General features: G+C 42.4%; 1 protein-coding gene across 10 annotated transcripts in view; it reads right to left on the bottom strand.

Moving 5' to 3' along the window:
• Positions 1-18,545, bottom strand: part of dysf (dysferlin, limb girdle muscular dystrophy 2B (autosomal recessive)) — a 102,754-nt gene that overhangs the window by 4,205 nt on the left and 80,004 nt on the right. For all 10 annotated transcript variants that reach the window (XM_019354595.2, XM_019354593.2, XM_019354590.2 and 7 more), the window contains 10 exons: positions 17,874-18,044; positions 17,524-17,666; positions 13,246-13,385; positions 13,030-13,118; positions 12,820-12,915; positions 12,597-12,738; positions 4,143-4,242; positions 1,389-1,561; positions 878-987; positions 629-776 (listed from right to left, as the gene is read on the bottom strand). In XM_019354595.2, coding sequence (XP_019210140.1) covers positions 629-776; positions 878-987; positions 1,389-1,561; positions 4,143-4,242; positions 12,597-12,738; positions 12,820-12,915; positions 13,030-13,118; positions 13,246-13,385; positions 17,524-17,666; positions 17,874-18,044 — 1,312 coding nt within the window. The remainder of the gene's footprint in view (positions 1-628; positions 777-877; positions 988-1,388; positions 1,562-4,142; positions 4,243-12,596; positions 12,739-12,819; positions 12,916-13,029; positions 13,119-13,245; positions 13,386-17,523; positions 17,667-17,873; positions 18,045-18,545) is intronic.

Genomic DNA, 18,545 nt, shown 5'->3' on the forward strand with positions numbered 1-18,545 from the left:
GCTAACTAACCACGAAATTTAAGAAAGTGGGTTACAAACCAAAATAAAAGTTGTTTCTTTTTGAATGGGTTGGCTTTATTGGTAAGTCACAACCTTTCCTATGAAAGCGAATTTCAATTTCACTCCCGCTCAGTAAACATTTGGCAAACAGCTTTTGGAGACAAGTCCGTGTCTTCCATGCAAACCGGGGGCCGCGGCAATCTTAGAAGTAATTGCAAGGAAGGTTACGGTGCAGCTTGTTAAGCATCTCCACCAACCACTTGCCAACCAGTTGGGGATTGTGCATTTTTCCCCGCTTATGAATGACCGATCTTTAGGCCTGCATTACTGAGGTTTTAGCAATCAGTTTCACTGCAACTGCCACCAGCCAATCACAGCAACCGACCGGTTGCTGTGATTGCTGGAGGCACAGCTGGTGCTGATTGCTTACTCATTTTTCAATAGCATCTAGAGGTTGCCAGATGGTTGGCAACCAGTTTCTAAACCTGTGTGATTGGAGCCGCCTCCTCTCCGTCTCTGCTGCAATTAAGCTCTCTGAAGCTGCTTTGTCACAGTTTCTTTCTTTCACACACACACACACACACACACACACACACACACACACACACACACACACACTAAAACTTGCCGGGAAGGAGTAGAGGAAGACTCCAAGGAAGAGGATAATGAAGAATAGGAAAATGAAGAGAATGATGAACCACTTGAACCGTCTCCACAGGATGTATTTGAGGGTCTTGTAAGGGGAGGAGAACCACAGGAAGGATGTCTCTGGACGCCTGAGAGAAGAAAAGACGAGGATGAGAAACTATATTTGTGTGTGTTGTTCACCGTGTGTGTGTGTGTGTGTGTGTGTGTGTGTGTGTGTGTGTAGACTCACTGAGGCTCCTCCAGGTGAGGGTTCATGTTGGGTTCATCTCTGCCGAGGCCGGCTGGTCTCTCCTCTTGCTCCTGCTCTGTCACTATCTCCAGAGACATCTCCACCTTCCCCTGAAACGGAGGCAGCAAACACACAGTTTGTCTCGTCCTTTCTTCAGAGAACAAAGTAGGCACGACTGGCAGGTGGGTGAAACGGTAATTGCTCACAAGCTGAATGATGTTTACTTGACAGTCCTTATTTAAGGGAAGGATTTTAAACTTCATTCCAATACCCAGTAAAATACTCAGTGCCGGTGTTTCATAAATAACTGTATGGCATATGCATTACAAATATTTTAAGATTTTCTTGCATTTGGCATGGACTTGGTTTACTTTGATCTAACATTAAAATTTGTTTCATGAGCCTGAAGCGTGTTACGTGTGACAAATATGCAAAAAAGAAAAGGGCAGTGGGCTTATACGTTTTCGCATCCTTGTGGAAAATGGTTTTGTGTGTGCGTTTGTGCTCTCACAGCGATGATCTTCTCTCCGTTATTCTCGCAGGTGCAGGGCCACCAGCCTTTGACGGTCTTCTGTTCAAACAGAGACACCAGTTTGTCCAGTGGCTGGTCGAGCACCTGAAGGGTACATTTCTCTGGAGACTTTGCTGGACGCAACATGTGGTTCAGGTCCATCACCAGGTGACCTAAAGAAACAAGCGCACTACAGTTACACAGAGACTCACATAGATAATATAATAATAATAATAATGATAACAACACCTGCTGACTATACTGATGTCTGATATTTTCCTTTTTTTTCTACATTAAAACGTCTAAACTATCCAGCCCCATGATTATCAAAGTTCCCCTTTCCTATTAGACCCTACTCGGATTGACTCAGCACGGTTCGCCATGGTTTTCAGGGTTTTCCATTAGGTCATAGTACCTGGTCGGCCGGATTTCAAGGGATCCAAGCAGGTACTGAAACGTGACGTTAACAGACTGCATGCCACCAATTGGCTGGTCAGAAGTGTCACTCGATGAGTCATGAGAGCGTCTTGTTTACGAAAATTAAAACAGTCATTTTTGAAACCCGACAACAAGGGAAATGGCTACAAAAACAATGCTGCGTTCCCCGAGACTGACGAAAAGTGTGAGCAGCAGGTCTATATTCTTGCCTCGACATCCAACTTTTTTGTAGCATTCATGTCGCATGTTGATTATGTTGCGGGACGCTCGGACACGTTGCTATGACGACAACCACACACATAATGGAAATGGGGCTTTGTTAGAATGTGAGGGGACTAAGGGAAAAATTACAGCCACCAAGCAGATTAAACTAAACAACAATGATACAACAGCCACCTTAGTAGGAAGAAAACTCATTACCCACGATCCACCTCACAAAGAGATGAAAAGTGTTTGATTTGTAAGTCTTTCCCCTGCTATACATTTGCTGCTTAATTTCATACTCTTTGAGAACGGGTCAGAAAAAAAAAAATTCACACTAGGAAACATGTTTTATGAATTAAAATATCACAATGGCACATATAGTTACTCAGGCCCAAAAAGGTTTACTTAGCCATTCAGTTTAAGATGATGGTGCACAGATAGAGTTAGCTTTACACTTGTGAATATAAAAAAACGACTTCATTGTCCCAACTTGATGGATCAGAATAATAAAAGCTGGGGAAACAGTGCAATGTTGGCCCACATGCAGTCTAAACTCTCAATAGGGCACCTTTTCATGCAACAACATCCACCAATGATATCCTCTTGTTTCTCTTCATGTTTGTTTCCCTTGCAGCTCTTTCCTAATGACATTGTACTAGTTATGAAAATGTCAAGCTATGATTGGCTCAAGGTTTAACATCTCATGTGACGATGTAATGACCTAATCACACAAACAATGAAAGAAAAAAAACAACAACTTTCTGCCAGGAGAATATCCATAAATCTGCCAGGAAGTCAAACTGTGTCAACCACGACAATTCCCGGGAGTCTTCTGTCAGCTGATAAACTGCACTTTTGGTGCAGCGAAATATTTTACAGCCTGAACTCTGTATTTGTTAAGCAGGGTTGGAGAAGATGGATATTTTGGGGCAAGCAAGGCTTAGATCTCTAAAACTCAGCAGATTCAGCTGTCTGTTTAGCCAGTTTTTCTGAATGACTAATTACTGAGCGTGCGCTGAGTGAATTATTGGCGACCCTGTGGTGAAGGGTAGCTAGTAAAAGGTTTGATCTTTGTTGACATTAAGTTGTGGGCTGAAGAGAGACCAGAGATCCACTGGAAGTGTTTTTCCAGAGTTAGCTTCAGTTTGACAGTACAACCGCAGGAAAATGGCTCGTGTCTGACCCGCACACCGTGCAGGAAGATTAACAGTCGGCGGTCCAAGCCGACGAGCTGAAGACAGGCAGGCATGGAAAAAATGCTTTGAGGTGGCCACACACCCGCAGACTCTATGAGGTGAATAAAGTCGAGCGGGAGAAAACGCTGCAGCAGAGCGAGACGGTGACAGACAGGAACAGGTCAGAATCTGGATTCCTCATCTTCCTCCTTGTCTCACACCGCAGAGGGACGCTCCGTCCACAGACTGTCATCCTCCCTTCTTTGGCAAAAATAAAGAAAAGAAGCTGAACCCATGCAGGGGGAGCGAAAGGGAGAATCTCAGTGGTAAGTTATTTTAAGGGACTGGGCTGGGGCAGCGTTAGGGGTGAAGGAAAGGCAGAATTTGGACAGCTTGAGACTCGAGAAAAAAAAATAAAAGCAGAAAAAGCAGCCCCTCCCTTGCTGTAAAATGTGCAGACGCAGTGGAAACGGGCGAGCGCTAATTCTAAAGATAAATGTTATCACAGTAGCTGTTCGTACATCGCACATATGGTTCCCTGGATAGATTTACCTCCTAAACCTTGGAGCCAGAAATGAGGGGAAATCTGTCTAAATGTCATACACAAATGACTTAAGTGCATTTCAACCATCCAAAGTCGAACACATGTGTTTCTGACCTGGAGAATATGGATCCATTTACACATTTTAAAGTAAATCAAAGAACAGAAGAAATGGCTTTTATTCCGACTTTGATCTCACTGAGGTTTCGTGAAGGAAATCCAATTACGTTTTTACCACACATCATGGGTCTGAAATCTCTGGGACCAACCAGCTGTGACAGCAGGATGAGATAAATCATGATTTTTTTTTTAAAGACCTCACCTCATTTTCCACAGTAAACAGATTGTGGCACGCCAGAAAAAACAAACACAGACAGTCAAAGTGATGGTTTTTACCGAGGTAGTCGTCAAAGGAGAACTTGTCGTTGTCCCAGATCTGAATGGTCAGTTTAGGAGCCAGTTTAGTCTCGGCTTTATCCAAACTCCAGAAATGTTCCTGCAGACAATCAGAAGGCAGAAAATGGGAAACAGCTGCAATTTCATAACACCAGGTTCCTCCTTTCAATGATATATCCTCAAAACATGAATTCTGATTCGTTTTGTTTATTCTTGTACAGCTTTGCTCAAAACTGTATAACCAGAGGTGCAGGGTAAACACTCAGGATATAGAAGCCCTGAAAGAAGATCTGCCTTTTCATTTATGCCCATTAAAGACTGAAACAACCGCTTGGTGCTTTGAAAACATGCCTGCTGAGAAGGCTGTTTTCAGAGAAAGAAAGAAGTGTTGAAAGAAAAAAAGGAACTCAAACAATACATGGAAAAAATCCACATGAAAAAATTATAAAAACAAAAAAAAATCAGCTATAAATAGTTTGTATGGCGATATGGAGTAAATATATTGTGTTATGAAATAGAAATGATGAAAAAAGACAGAACCTTTGCCTCTATGAAAAGATTTAAGAATAAATTTGTTTACCTAAATATCTATCATCAACCTATTTCTCCTGAGCTGTGTCCATTTCAGGCTGAGAAAAATATACATAATGCTGGAGGTACCAGGAGGTTTATCACATGGAGTTTGGGCGTGTGTCACCACTCATGGCTGCACTGACTACATCACTGGTGGGGATTTCATTAAAGTCAAAGACCCCAACCTCAAGGAACCATTTTTAACGTGAAGTGGCTGTAACTGTAACAGAGCTCCACTTTGTAATTGCTGTGTGAATCCAGTCCACTACAGGTGAAAGGAATCAGTGAGTGTGACTGATTTTTATGTGTGTAGGGAAAATCTAAGCTAAATCTGCCCTATTTTTTTTCACAATAGCTATCAAAAGTTTTTACAGTAGCTATCGGTGCAGCATCCACACATTTCCAGCAAGTTATGTGCAACACTATTGTTTTGTATACCTGACATTTTGTAGCTTACATAATGCAGTTTTAAGATTTAGCATTGAGGGCACAATAAGAAAACCATGCACTTTTAATATAATATTTGTTTTCTAGCACGAGCTAACCGTGCTAACGCGTTGACGCCGTGCAGCCCCACGCACGGGGCGATCCGCGGTAAGCTCGTTAATGGAGATTTGCCGCGTTAGTGCAGTTATGGCGTTAACTTAATTTTAACAAGATTAACGCTGACAGCACTAATACATACATATATATGAACTCTCTTTCAGGTCAGTTCCTGTCGCACTCAACGCTTCTTCTTCCATCGTACTTGGGGCTTGGTACCTAATCTCGGGTGGGGGTGATGATATCTCCCCCCTGACCTGTCATCCTGGCTCTCCTTGCTGTAGAATTTGTGTTTGGTATTGAAGATTTCATAGGTCCTTCATCCTATTCACGTAACCCCTTCCGCTGGGGTTACTCATGTACTAACATTCCCACAGCGACGTGTTCTCATAACTTACCCACTTGTGCCTTCTTGTTCCAGTAGGCCAACTCTCATCAGTGTGTCCTGGTTCCTCGAACCCCCAACCTGAAGTTCCAAAGCCGTGTAGTCTTACCACTACCACCACTGTCCAGCTACTCAGCAGCTGTATGTGTATTTTAAAGGAGCGATAGAATAAATCTTTTGGTAGTGTTACTGTTTTTAATGTCGCTCTTAATGACCTGCTTTTGCATATGATTCACACATGCTCACTGGTTTGTACTGAATATTTGGGTTTCTACTTGATATATTGTTATGTGTTGATGTGTTGTAACTTTTGCTGCCCTATTGACCAGGTCTGTCTTGGAAATGAGATTTCAAATCCCAATGAGACTTAAATGAAGGACATAAATGAAGGATAATAATAATAGAAGGTGGTTCACCTTTTAAAGTCTGCTCCACTCTTCTCTACATGTTCTCAAATTGTGCTGAATGATGTTGCAGCCACTCCATCAACACAGGTCTCACTGCATCTCCACTTCCATACTGGAAATGTGTGTGTGTGTGTGTCTGCATGGTGTGTGTTACAGTATAGCTATAATGGCCTCGGGTAAATTCACGCCACACTGTCAGACAGAATCTGATCCTGTCTCACCTTTGTGCTAATGGGCTTCACTGTGCAGCTGCTGCACATCGAGTTCCTCTCTTTCTCTTTCCATTCGCTCAGTCGTCCTTTTTATCTGCGTGTGAGACTTTGTTATGCTGACATAAAGTACGGCTTCTCACACCTGAATTAAAATTACCCCCCTCTGTGATTTGCACAATACGGCAGCATGTTGCTGTTACTTAATATAGCGAGGAGATTTTCCACAAACAAAAAGTTGCACTTGGCAACCTTTGAATACAAATATTAATTTTCTCGCTCTGACTCTTTCGTTTCTGTTACTGTGGAGCAATGATCCCAGGATCTGTTCATTCCTTTGCAGGCTGGTGTTGCGGTGCCATCATGGTGGTATCATGGAGGCAGGACCCACCCACCCCCACTCAGTACGATCAAGTCGAGGGGCAGCAGGTTTTAGTCTGAGACCCTCGTTCAGGGGGTGAATATTTTTTTAAATGAACTGAACTGAAGTCATGAAATGCTGACCCACTGACTGGATAACAGGATTGATGACATTTGTGGACTGGTAGTTCCTCCCGTGGACACTAGAGGCTGGCTCCCAAAGTGAGTCCATATCCAGAAACTGTCGTTTTAAAATACTGAACTAAAAAGCACTAAAAAAAAACAAAAACACATTTGCAGTGCGCTACAGAAAAAACACAAATACATTTGGGGCTCTACGGATAGTTTCCTCCTTCATGTTATGTTAGGCGAACATTTTTATAACTGAGAGCAGACATTTGAATTTAGTTTTTATCACCCGTAGGAAAGAAGAAGAAATTACACAGATGTTTTCTGTGTGCGGGACTGTATACCTCCTCGTCTCTTTTTGGATGTAGCTGTCGCTAGGTGGCAAATTCTCCTAGCGACAGAGAGAAAACCTCCAACAACCACTCACCAACTGGTTGTGTGATACATACTTTTTCTTAGCATCTGGAGGGAGGTTCCAGAGAGGTTGCCGAGCATTCCTTAGGCCTGTTGTAACAGCGGACTGGCGAGGAAGGAGTGGCTAGCAGGTGTAGCAGGCATGTGGTGTGGAGGTTAGCTGGACAACTCGGAGGCCAGTTAGTTGAATACAACAAGAGACCTTTATTTACTGTTAGCGGAACATGACCATAGAAGCCAGGTCTCCAAAGCTCTACTCTGTCCGTACATACATGTGCCAGGGTTAGGTAGTTGCCAACGCCAGCCTGTTACAATGGTAAGGTCTCTCTAAGCAGATGCTTGGCTATAATGGCTGCCGCTACACTCACACTAGGAGACTCTCCAACTACTACAATAATAGGACAACTCACCCTAGCGGTGCTATATCATAATAAGGGTTGTTACACTGTGTGATATCCGTTTCAGCTCTGCTGCCCCAAGCACACATACATTTACCACATCACACCACAATAACGGCATTCATTTGTTAGTTTTTTTTTAAACGTATTAATATTAACTGTGATATATTTAGTTTTTTACTTGCTGAACTTTCCTTTTTCCTTTTATTTTTTTAATAAATTTGTGTATTTTTTACCTTGTTGAGATACTTTGTTTAGTCAATTTGTATTTCTTTTATTTAGCTTTTGTTTTATTGTTTCTTCTGCTACTAAATGTTGTGCATTTAGAAACACTAAACTCTACATTTATTCTCCCAATTTATTCTCCCCAAAGCTTTCAATTGCACGTCATTCACTTTTCTGGGCTCTGTTTTCTACAACCGTCCTCTGCATGAGAAGGTGAAAATAAAATTGGTGTTTTCTCAAGAGGAGGATGAGACCTGCACCTTTTAAGGTAAACAGAGCGTGGAGTTCTGCAAAATGAGATGTGGTGGTTTTTTTTAAATAAAATAAAAGTGCTTAGTGTCCATCTAAACAGAGTCCTCTCTGCAGCTGCTCTAAAGGCTTCACATCAACGCTCTACATCAGAGCCTAAATCCACAGCATGCTCTCACACTTCATAACAACACAAAAACACTGAGCGTAAACACACTACACCCTCTGTGTGTGTGTGTGTGTGCGTGTATGTGTGTGTATGTGCGTGTGTAGCTCCTAAAGCACGTTACCTTGTTTGTGAGCTCCTTGGCTCACTTTATCCACAAACTCCATCCAAGTTATCACTTCACAGCTGTGACAAGTCAGGGTGGGACGTCTGCATATGTGTGTGTGTGTGTGTGTGGGTGTGTGTGTGTCAAACTGCTGTCTGCAGTATCTAGCAGCAGCAATCAGCTTGTCGTTTTGTTGCCAGAGTGCTAAGTGCAGAAACTCGTTTGGTCTTCTCTCCAACTTCCTTGACTCATCGTTCTCTGTAGATTCTATTAGAATTCTATTCTATTTGAATTGATGGTGGAGCTGAACTACATACAGCATAAATAAATTCAGCTAGTGTGCCTTTGTTCTTTGGGCGTTCTTTGGTCACGTTTCAATAACAAAACAATTATACTTACAGTGGCAACATTTGACAGGCGTGTAAATGTTTTAAATAGTGTCAAAGAGTTTGATATGGAAAATCTGTGCAAACAAGGCACACACGGGAAATCAATTTTAAAATCATAGTTAATTAAAGCATTTGAAACACCTAAAACAAAAGCACTGGAGCAATGTGACTGGTCTGTCGTGCTTCAAAGGGTGGTAATATTTTCAAACTGCTGGTGTGCCTACAGGGTGTAGCTCAAGAGTCTCCAGTGGAGCCAATCAAAAAAAGTCAATGTGCTTTCTGTTTCTGGTCCCTGTCAGTACTCTCACTTCAGGATTTTGGATCAGCTGAAGGCTTTTCAGTTTTTTAACCTGAATGAACTAGTTTTTCAACATCACTCTGAGTCAAGGAGTTTCTAATTTTAGAGATGTTGCACAAATGCACATATTTGCTGCACACATTGAAAGACATATTCCTGGTCAACGATGCCAAGATCCCTCACAGCCTTACTGGAGGCCAAGGTAACGCCACTGGTTGTGAAGAAAAATGGAGAATATTCCAGTTTGGATAAATTTGTTTGCTTTCACTGGCGAGCAATGCTGTCTTACTAATATACTAGATCTGCTGCTAGGAAAAGATTTTAATGACCTCTGTTAGTGATGTTAATGGGCCTCTGATACTAAATAATGCCTGTGTCTCTAGTTTCTCTAGTTGTTAACAGATATCAACTCAGCAAAATTATTATTATTATTGGAACGTTCTATTTAACAAAGCTTGGAAAGCTGTTTAAGTCCAGCCTGATGTTGCTCCACATGATTCCTTGTCTCTTGTTCGCACCGAGGAATACAAATGATCGATTTAACACTGGTATTGGATCAGTTCTCCATACTGGGAGACACCTGTATCAGATGTGAGCTGGAAAAACTCAGATCAGTGCATCCTTGCCTGATGTACTCAGGGGAATTCAGCTCCCTTACAAGGTTACCCAGAAATCTCATTCAGTTCACTCATCCAAATGGACGAGTGACAAAATGTTTCTCCCGCTGAAAGTGTGGTGTTCAGACAAACTGAATCAACTCTCTGGGATTTCTTTACCTGCATTATTGAGCATCAGGAGGCTACATTTTGTCCGCTGTCCTCCCATTATGCAAATGAGAGATGAGGCACCCAAAGGTTTGGGCAATCAGCAAAGTGTTAAAATTCAGGGAAATCTCCCCAGAATGACTCATCTGTTTTTGTTTTTTAATTCATTTGCCTAAAAATCACATTCCCAGTTACCACACACAGAATTGTGCATTGACAACTCCATCACTACTTGACTTTTAGTCCTTTGTGTGCAAGTCGATCTAAGTGGGTTGGAGTTCTGGTCAGACACAATGAGAACACTTCAGACATCACGCTGCGCTGTGAGGGAACGCGAACGGTATATTTAAACATTTTACTCAAACTGAATGATAGATCGACGTTTCAATTGAAGGCTGAATTTTAAGGCTGAAGTCAGAAAAACAAACGTTATGGTGACTACGTTGGACTAATCAAGCTGGAAAAGACAAGTGCGACTTTTCCTTCCACACACCCCGTCCGACCATCACACAGCAAGACTGCAGAGTGTTGATAGCGCCGCTGATTTGTCCCTGTGACTCAGTGATTATATCACCAACCGCTGAGGTTTCTGACTTCATAAACTCCGTTTCTGGCCGCAGCTCTGTTTTCGAGCTGAGGCTCTCTCCGCCCAGCGGAGTTTTTCATTTAAAACTCCCTCTCGTCTGTTCAGCCGCTTGCTGATTGAAGATGCTGCTGCAAGCGAGAGAACGCCGTCGTAAAACATGTCGGCCGCGAGCGGCTAAAGAGCCTCCGGCTCATGCCAAGAAAAGCAAATGACAGCCGGGTTGTTATTCCAGTTTTCGGGAGTGATGTTATTTTAGCTCTTCACTCAGTGTTATTGTTGAGTCTCAGAGATTCAACAACATTTAACTCACAACTCTTTCTTGTTAAATTGTCACATCATTATTTTTGTTAACTGAAGGCCACAGTAGATTCGTTAGCAGACTCTGGAGGGACGACCTCGCCTCGGAAATTCCCCCTGACCGAACTTTGTGCACTGGCTCATGTTTGGGTGTGATGGTTTTGCCACATGTCTCCAGCTCATAGAAACTAACTGGTGATAAGATTAAACTAATTTTGAGGCTGTTTTTTGGACTGGGCAAGGGGCTTGTAGCGAGGTTTTTTAAATTATAACTGAACAAGTTTACAGTCTGCGTCTGTGTGCAGGAACTGAATGTTGTCAATACGTAGGCTGGAGTATGGGGGTAAGGAGGTGGGGGTTTCTTCATCAGGTAATTTTCAGGTCAGACAATAAATTTTCTGCATATTTGCAAACTTTTATGAATCATTTTGTAAATTTTCTGCATCACTTTATGACAAAATAAAGTATATTACAATACATCTCAGGCATCCCTTCCAAGTATGTGTTGTTCTATAGCAGCGGTCCCCAACCTTTTTTGCGCCACGGACCGGTTTAATGTCAGACAATATTTTCACGGACTGGCCTTTAAGGTGTCGCGGATAAATACAACAAAATAAACGTCTTGATGCATTCTCAATCATCCAGGAAAGTAAATCTCCAAAAGTTGAATCTGTTCATCTGGACGTAGCGTTTTGTGGGACAAACGTTTCGTCACTCATCCAAGTGACTTCTTCAGTCTCATGAGACTGAAGAAGTCACTACGTCCAGATGAACAGATTCAACTTTTGGAGACAACAAAATAAAATGATATGACCAACACAAAAAATGCAGCGTCCTCCTGAAATGCGTCAACAACATTGAGAGTAACATCCTCCTCTCTGCCCCTCTCTGGTCGCTATGGTAACGTGTAAATATTTCTTTCAAAATAAGACGCAAAACTACAACACGGGAAAAGACCCAGGGAAACAGAGTTAACAATAAAAACCCTGAAAACCAGCAATTTCACACCCGAGCCTCAAATCTTGCGGCCTGGTACCAAGTGACTCGCGGACCGGTACCGCTCTGTGGCCCAGGGCTTTGGGACCACTGTTCTATAGAATACACTTTCTGTAATAATTTGCACATTATTTCTGCATTTCTGTATATCCCACCTTAACCCTAACCCTTGATGCCTGTGAATATTTCATTATTGTAACGAACTATAAACGCCTTATTATCCCTGTGTTTTGATGTTCAAAACTTCCTGCATGTCAAAAATATCTGTGCTCCAGGATGATTTTCAGGAATAGTATTAATTTCAAATGTTATTGAAGCATAGATTAGTTAGCATAGTAGCAACAACACTACTCTTAAAAATGTCATCAGGTCATCCAGAACTTTCTCGGTTTTAAGTTAAAGTATCCTAATATTCTGACTTCTCTGTGGTTTTTATCTACTTGTGTGGTGCGCTGTGACAGAGGTGATGGAGTACATGTGATTTAACTACTGAGGGGTAGCTCGTCCCTGCATTTCCTCTACTTTGGTGGTATCAGATGCTAAAATCATACCCTGGCGAAGTTACAATGTGCTGGATGGATGGTATTTCCAAATGGGAATCCTCACATTTATTTGAAAGGTTAGTTCACAGAAAGTGCATTAGTTACTCACCACTTCCTGAATGGGAAAATGTAGATCGGTAGCCTAATTGTATCAGTGTCCAAACACAACTTTCAAAGCCCAGTATAAGTATTCCCAGAACACCTTTCTTTCAAACTTTTCAACACTTGTCCCTTCATTGGTTTCTAAACCGCATACGCAGCATAATAAATTATTGTCAAGTGATTGCTAAATTTAGTCTTAAAGATCATGACGATGACATGAAATCACAGCCTCACCACAGTGGATTTTATGTCCCAGTGGGTCTAATTTATTCAAACCAAACACAGGGTCCTTCACTGTATTTGGGCTCGTTGTTACCTTTTTGTCGATGACGCACAGTTGCTCTGCTGGTAAGTAGTTGAAGGGAAACAGGAATCTGTAGTTGAAGTTCCCCTCTCCTCCCAGAGAGCGGTAGTGGACGTCTGTCTTCTGCTTGTTGTGTTCATGTCCGTCGAGCCAGCTGAAAGACAGAATCAGTTATTGTGACCCGCACCCAGTTTATTTAGCTTTATTTTGAAGTTAAATGATTTGCTCCTCTTACCCTTTGATATAAATGTCGCTCATCTTCTCCCCGCTGATGCTGACATCATCCAGAATGACATCACTGGTGTTCCAGATGATGCAACGCAGGAAGAACCTGAAAAAAAACCCCCCAGATTGGATTACCTCAGATACTGACTGACTTGTTTTGGTTGCCAGAACGGGAAATGGATTTGCCTTTCTTGACATATTTGTGTGTTTGTGTTCCTACTTCTTGGCCTTCCGTGGTGTGATGTTGAACGGCGGTCCGGGTAGTCCCAGAGACTTGGGGAAGAGGTCAACCCACATCATCACACGCCCCTGACAGAGAGCGCCGACAACCAAACAAAAGGTAAGAAAATGCTTTGGAAAAAAAAAGTGGGAAAGGATGGAACTGAGAAGGACTTAAGCACACACAGAAGTGTAGGAGTGTGTGTGTGCGCGCTACCTGCTCTATGTCAGGTTGGAGCGGGCTGTAGAGTGGTCTGGTTTCCACATGTTCGGGTACCAATCCCAGTTTCCTCAAGATGTGAAGGGACAGTCGCTCCTTAATTGGGCCAAGATGACGTTTGGACACATTTTTGTCCTCTGAAAACATGACACGCACACACACAGACACACACACACACACACAGACACACACACACACACAGAGATTAGGGTTTAAGTACAGGGCCGGGCCACTCAAGAGTGGAGAATGGAAATCCAGAATACTGGGCAAACTGGGAAGCAAGCAGGTCACTTAGGAATAATTCATTATTCATACGCACATACACACTTAGTGAGACACTAACACACTCTAAAGCATTGGTTGTTCTCTCTGCATCACAACCAAATGAGGAAAATCTTCACGGCTTCCAAGCAAAATGAAAATATCAAGCTAACGTCAAAAGTTTATGACTGTAAACTCGGAGTCACCTCGGCTATAAGAGGAGAGGAAGGAAAGACTGAGGAGGCAGAGGAGAGGAGGGGAGATGTGAAGATGAATGAAGCAGAGGAAAATGAAAGAGGAGCAAAGCAGAAGGATGAGACTAGGCAAAAGCACAGAGGAGGGGAAAGGACATAAGAAAAGGAAACAAGGTGGGAAGACAAGAAAAAAGATGTCAAGACTGGATGAAGAGAGAGAAAGCTAAATAAAAGAGAAGAGAAAAGACATGAACTTGAGAAGGATGAGAAGAGGTGGATAAGAAAGATAAAGGCGGCAAAAGAGGTAGGATATTTAATTTGACTTCTGAGACAACAAACCCACAGAAAAGAGAACAAGAGAAGGAGAGAAGCAATCCACATTAAAACTAAAAGGAAGAAAAATACAAACCGAAAAAAAGAGGATGGCGAGCAGAAAGTAGAGAGGAACGAAGGATGGAAGAAGAGCAGAAACTCAAGACAGAAGGTGAATAAAAGAAACAAAGAGAAGAAAGAACAAACAAACGAATGTGACGAAGAGGTGGAGAGAGCAAAGAAAAGCCAAACTCATGAGGGGAGGATGAGGATCGTGGCCTTTTGGCCAATTAGCAGCCCCGTTTGATGGACAGCAAGCTGACGCACAGTAACCGCGGCAACTGTGGAAAGAGAACGCTGCGGCAGCGCTCCTCACTAACCGAGAGACGACCGTGATGTTGACGTTGGCTCGTCCACACAAGAACGCACACACACACACTTGTACTGTAAATCACCAAAAAAAAAAAAAAACGACAAGCGTGACCCCCGCACCGTAGCAGCCTGCATGGAACATATGTGTGGGTCGGCTTTGTGTGCGCACAGGGATGATAATGAATCTTGAATATTTATCTCATCACTCCACTCTTCAGGTGGTCCTGCGGTTTCACTCCCCCACCTCCTTTTTCTTCTCTACACCTCCATTTTTTTTAGTGGCAGAGGAGGAGGGTAAAACTGAGGGATTGGGCAGGGAAGGAGGGGGTGATGGGGGTGAGAAAGCATCAAAAGAAAGTGAGTAGAAGGAGTGAAATGTTGGAAAAATTGAACGGGGGAAGCAAAGAAGTAGAAGAGCAAGGAGAAAGTATGAAAGGATAGAAGGGAAGGAAATGAAGGGGACGAGGATGAAAGGCAAAGATGATGATATTAAATGTAAGGTGCGATTCATTTGAGAAAATTTTTTTTTCCAAGAAACCAAATGTTGAGATCACATTGACTCACAGTGTTAGTTCAGGTAACTGTTAAGGTAAGTTCTTCTTTAGACGCCTCAGGATGTTACAGAACACTTCACTGTTAACCGTGAGGGGGGACTTAATCACAGTCTGCTGTGATTAACGCTGTGGATGTCTGAGCTTTTGCCACTGTGGCCCCCAGACTGTGGAACTCTCTCCCACTGAGCTTAAGATCTGTGGACTCAGTCGTTCTTTTAAAAAACAACTAAAAACACATCTTTTTTAGAATTACATTTTGTTAACTTTTGTCTGTTTTTGTGTTATACTTTGTCATCTCCGTGTGAAGCACTTTGTGATCTTTTTGCTATATAAATCAAATTTTATTTTACTTACAAACGTGCTCCTGGTTTCACTCCTGACCTGATGGTGCCCGTTGGGGGTGACTGTACCTCAGGTTATCTACTAATCGGAAAGATGGTGGATTGATCCTTGGCTGCTCCAGTTTGCATGCCAAAATATCCTTGGGAAAGATACTGAACCCTGAGTTGTATTCATTGAAGTGTGAATGTTAGATAAAAAAGCACTTACGTGTAGAGAAAAAGAGCTTGTATGGGTGAATGAGGCTCAAAGTAGAAAAAGCAGAATATAGGATTCAGTCCATTTACCATTTATGATGCCTTCAGGTTTGAACACTCTGAACTTTCCCAATAAAAACATGCAAAAAATTGCCAGTGATCAATTACAACATGGGTCAGTTTGGCACATGGTCAAATTGCATGCCTATGGTTAAATGGTCTGACTTGGATATTGAAGGGACGATGAGAGCCTGAAACAGGCAATGGCTCCAATCAGGTTTCATTTTATTTTTATAAACTGATCTGTACATGACTGTATGTGGAAACGTGTGTGAGTAGAGTAGAGACTGAAATCAAAAGAGAACATTAACAATATCAACCCAAGAATAATGTAAATCCCAACAAATATGGAGAGAAGATGGTGGAAAAGAACACGGAAGAAGGAAAACATCAAAGAAAAGGAAAGAAATTAAGGTGCCAGACAGTTCGAGATAATGGTGAGAGTGAGAGAAGAAAAGAGGAGAGGACGGTGACAAGGAGGTAAAAGGACAGAGGAAAAACAAGAAACAACAAGTCAAAAAATGAGGGTGATGTAGACGGAGTGATGGATGCTGTGAAGAGCAGAGTTATGGGGTCAAACTGAAAGAAGAAAAGAAAAGATGAAGAAAGAAAAGCAGAGAATAGAAGGGAGGAAGAAAAGTGCAAATAAAGGAAGAAAAAGAAGAGAGCGAGGGGGATATGGGTGCCGTGGGAATACAGTGCAGACTGATTTACTTGCTGTGAATTTACTTAAGGGGCACTGAGCACATGTGAATACGTGGACGGTACAAATCTGCGGTTTGTATTTTTGGTAAGCGACTTAATCAGCTGTGTGAAAAGTGTGTTTGTGTTTGGCGGAGCCGGCGACGCTCTAATCAAAACACAAACAACATAGCAGCTGCTAAGACCGAGACGGAATTTAATATCTGATCTGTGGCGTCATTTTACTCATTTAATTTTTTTTACTGTTCTCAAATCAGATTTCTTATGTTTTTCATGATGGGATCCCTGATTTGTTTATTTATTTAGGCAGTGACACTGAAAGTGAGACCTTCACGTCTTCTGCTCTGCCTCTGCTCTCACTCACTGCTGTAAGGTTGTAAACTCCTGCTCTTCTTTGTGTTATGCAGTATTTGCCCCAGTTCTCATTAATTAACTTAAATACTTCAGGTCATCAAACAAATTTTAATATTAGACAAAGTGAAGTCAGCTAAAAGATCTCAAAAGCAACAATATGGACTATGCCAAAAAAATAAAAATAGCCTCTAGAGGTTTGGAGGTGGAGGTGGTTATAGAGTCCCTGTGCAAGGTGAATACATGATCTGCAACAATGCTTAGGTAGGTGTTATGTGCCAAAGCACCATCCACATGGATGGCAGGACCCAGGGTTTGCCAGCAGAACATTGCCCAGAGCATCACATGATCTCTATGGGCTTGTGTGCATCCTGGTGCCAGGTGTTCCCCAAGTGAGCAATGCACAAACCCGGAAAACGTGATTCATCAGACTAAGCCACCGTCTTCCATTGTTCTGTGGTCCCGTTCTGATTCATTGTTGGTGCTTTCGGTGGTGGACAGGAGTCAGCATGAGCTCTCTCACTGGCCTGCAGCTATGCAGCCACAAACACAACAAACTGTGATTCTCTCTGTATTTTTAGCAGTTTGAGCTACAGCAGCTCGTCTGTTGGATCAGACCACACGGGCCGGTCTTTGCTGCCCACGTGCATCAGTGAGCTTTGGCCACCATGACCCTTTTGCTGGTCCACCACCGTTCCTTCCTCGGATTACTTCTAATAGATACTGAACACTGCAGACCGGCAACATCCCATAATAGCGGGAGGTTTGGAGATGCTCTGACTCAGTGATTGCTCAAAACTTCATGCCTGATCGATGTACAGCTCAAGTATTTCATATCTATATACAATAAATGTATCAATATAACAAACTGTATAGATTTATTATTGCACATGTTTATATACTTCAGTTGAATTGTGAGGAATGGTCACTCACCGAGGTCGTCAGAGGTGTATCGTTCTCCTTTGAAGCGGACTGCTTCGTCTTCATAGACCGGCTTCCGCAGATTTCTTCTCTCACAGAATCTGTATAGCAGCTGCGTGGGTGTCAGCTGGTCTCGCCACTGGTTTACTCCAGATCTAACAGGTGAGAGACAAAAATCGTCTAATAATATAAATAAAATTTTATTTATTTTGTCATATCTGTCTATAATCATTGTCACAAAAAAAAGGTTTTGTTCTCACATTGATTTCTGTTGGGTGACGTCTGGAACAGTTCAGGGTCTAATTATCAGTTTAATTGAAATTCGGTTTAAGCTTAATAAACACAGAAAAATGTCTACTCACACACAATATGACTGTGGCAGGCCACACTTGGCTCCATATTTGGACAGGAAGCGGTTTTCCAGGTCGATCACCGTCTCGCCGATCTTCTCGTCTTTGGTGAGCATGTCGTGGTCGTACAGCATCACGCGAAGGTCCTTCTCCAGTGGGAGAGAACATGTGAGCTCAAACATCCTGTAGAAAAGGAAAGCAGAAAAGAATTTTCAGCTTCGGTTCAGGCATTAGGAGCTTTCCAGTGGCCTCTCACGCTTTTGTGTGACCACATCAATGACTGGAATTGTGATCGCATTTTAAATGCATGTAAAAGTGATTGAAATGCAGATACAATTTTTGTGGTTTTTAAGGCCAAAATTATGTTCTAACATGCAAAGTTAGATAAAACCTCCTGGAAAAGGAGCATAAATCTGCACGTCCACTTGAAGGAACTTCTTAAGTTTCACTCCTGTGACGAGTAATGTGTGCTGGTCTGCTGGGACATTTTTGTCAAGCCTATCCCCCTGTTGCCGTCTTCATGAGTCTATGGAAAGACGTTTTAGCAGAACTCTGGTGTGCACTGACTTGTCACACTGACTGAGAGCAGTTTACAGCCTGCAGTCGAAGCTCTGTTGTGCACCAAGTTTCTGCTCTACTGTGACCTGGTGCTCTGATTGGTTTGTGTGTAGTGACCCCTACTGG

This window comes from Oreochromis niloticus, linkage group LG3 (assembly GCF_001858045.2).
Source record: "Oreochromis niloticus isolate F11D_XX linkage group LG3, O_niloticus_UMD_NMBU, whole genome shotgun sequence".
Taxonomy (NCBI): domain Eukaryota; kingdom Metazoa; phylum Chordata; class Actinopteri; order Cichliformes; family Cichlidae; genus Oreochromis; species Oreochromis niloticus.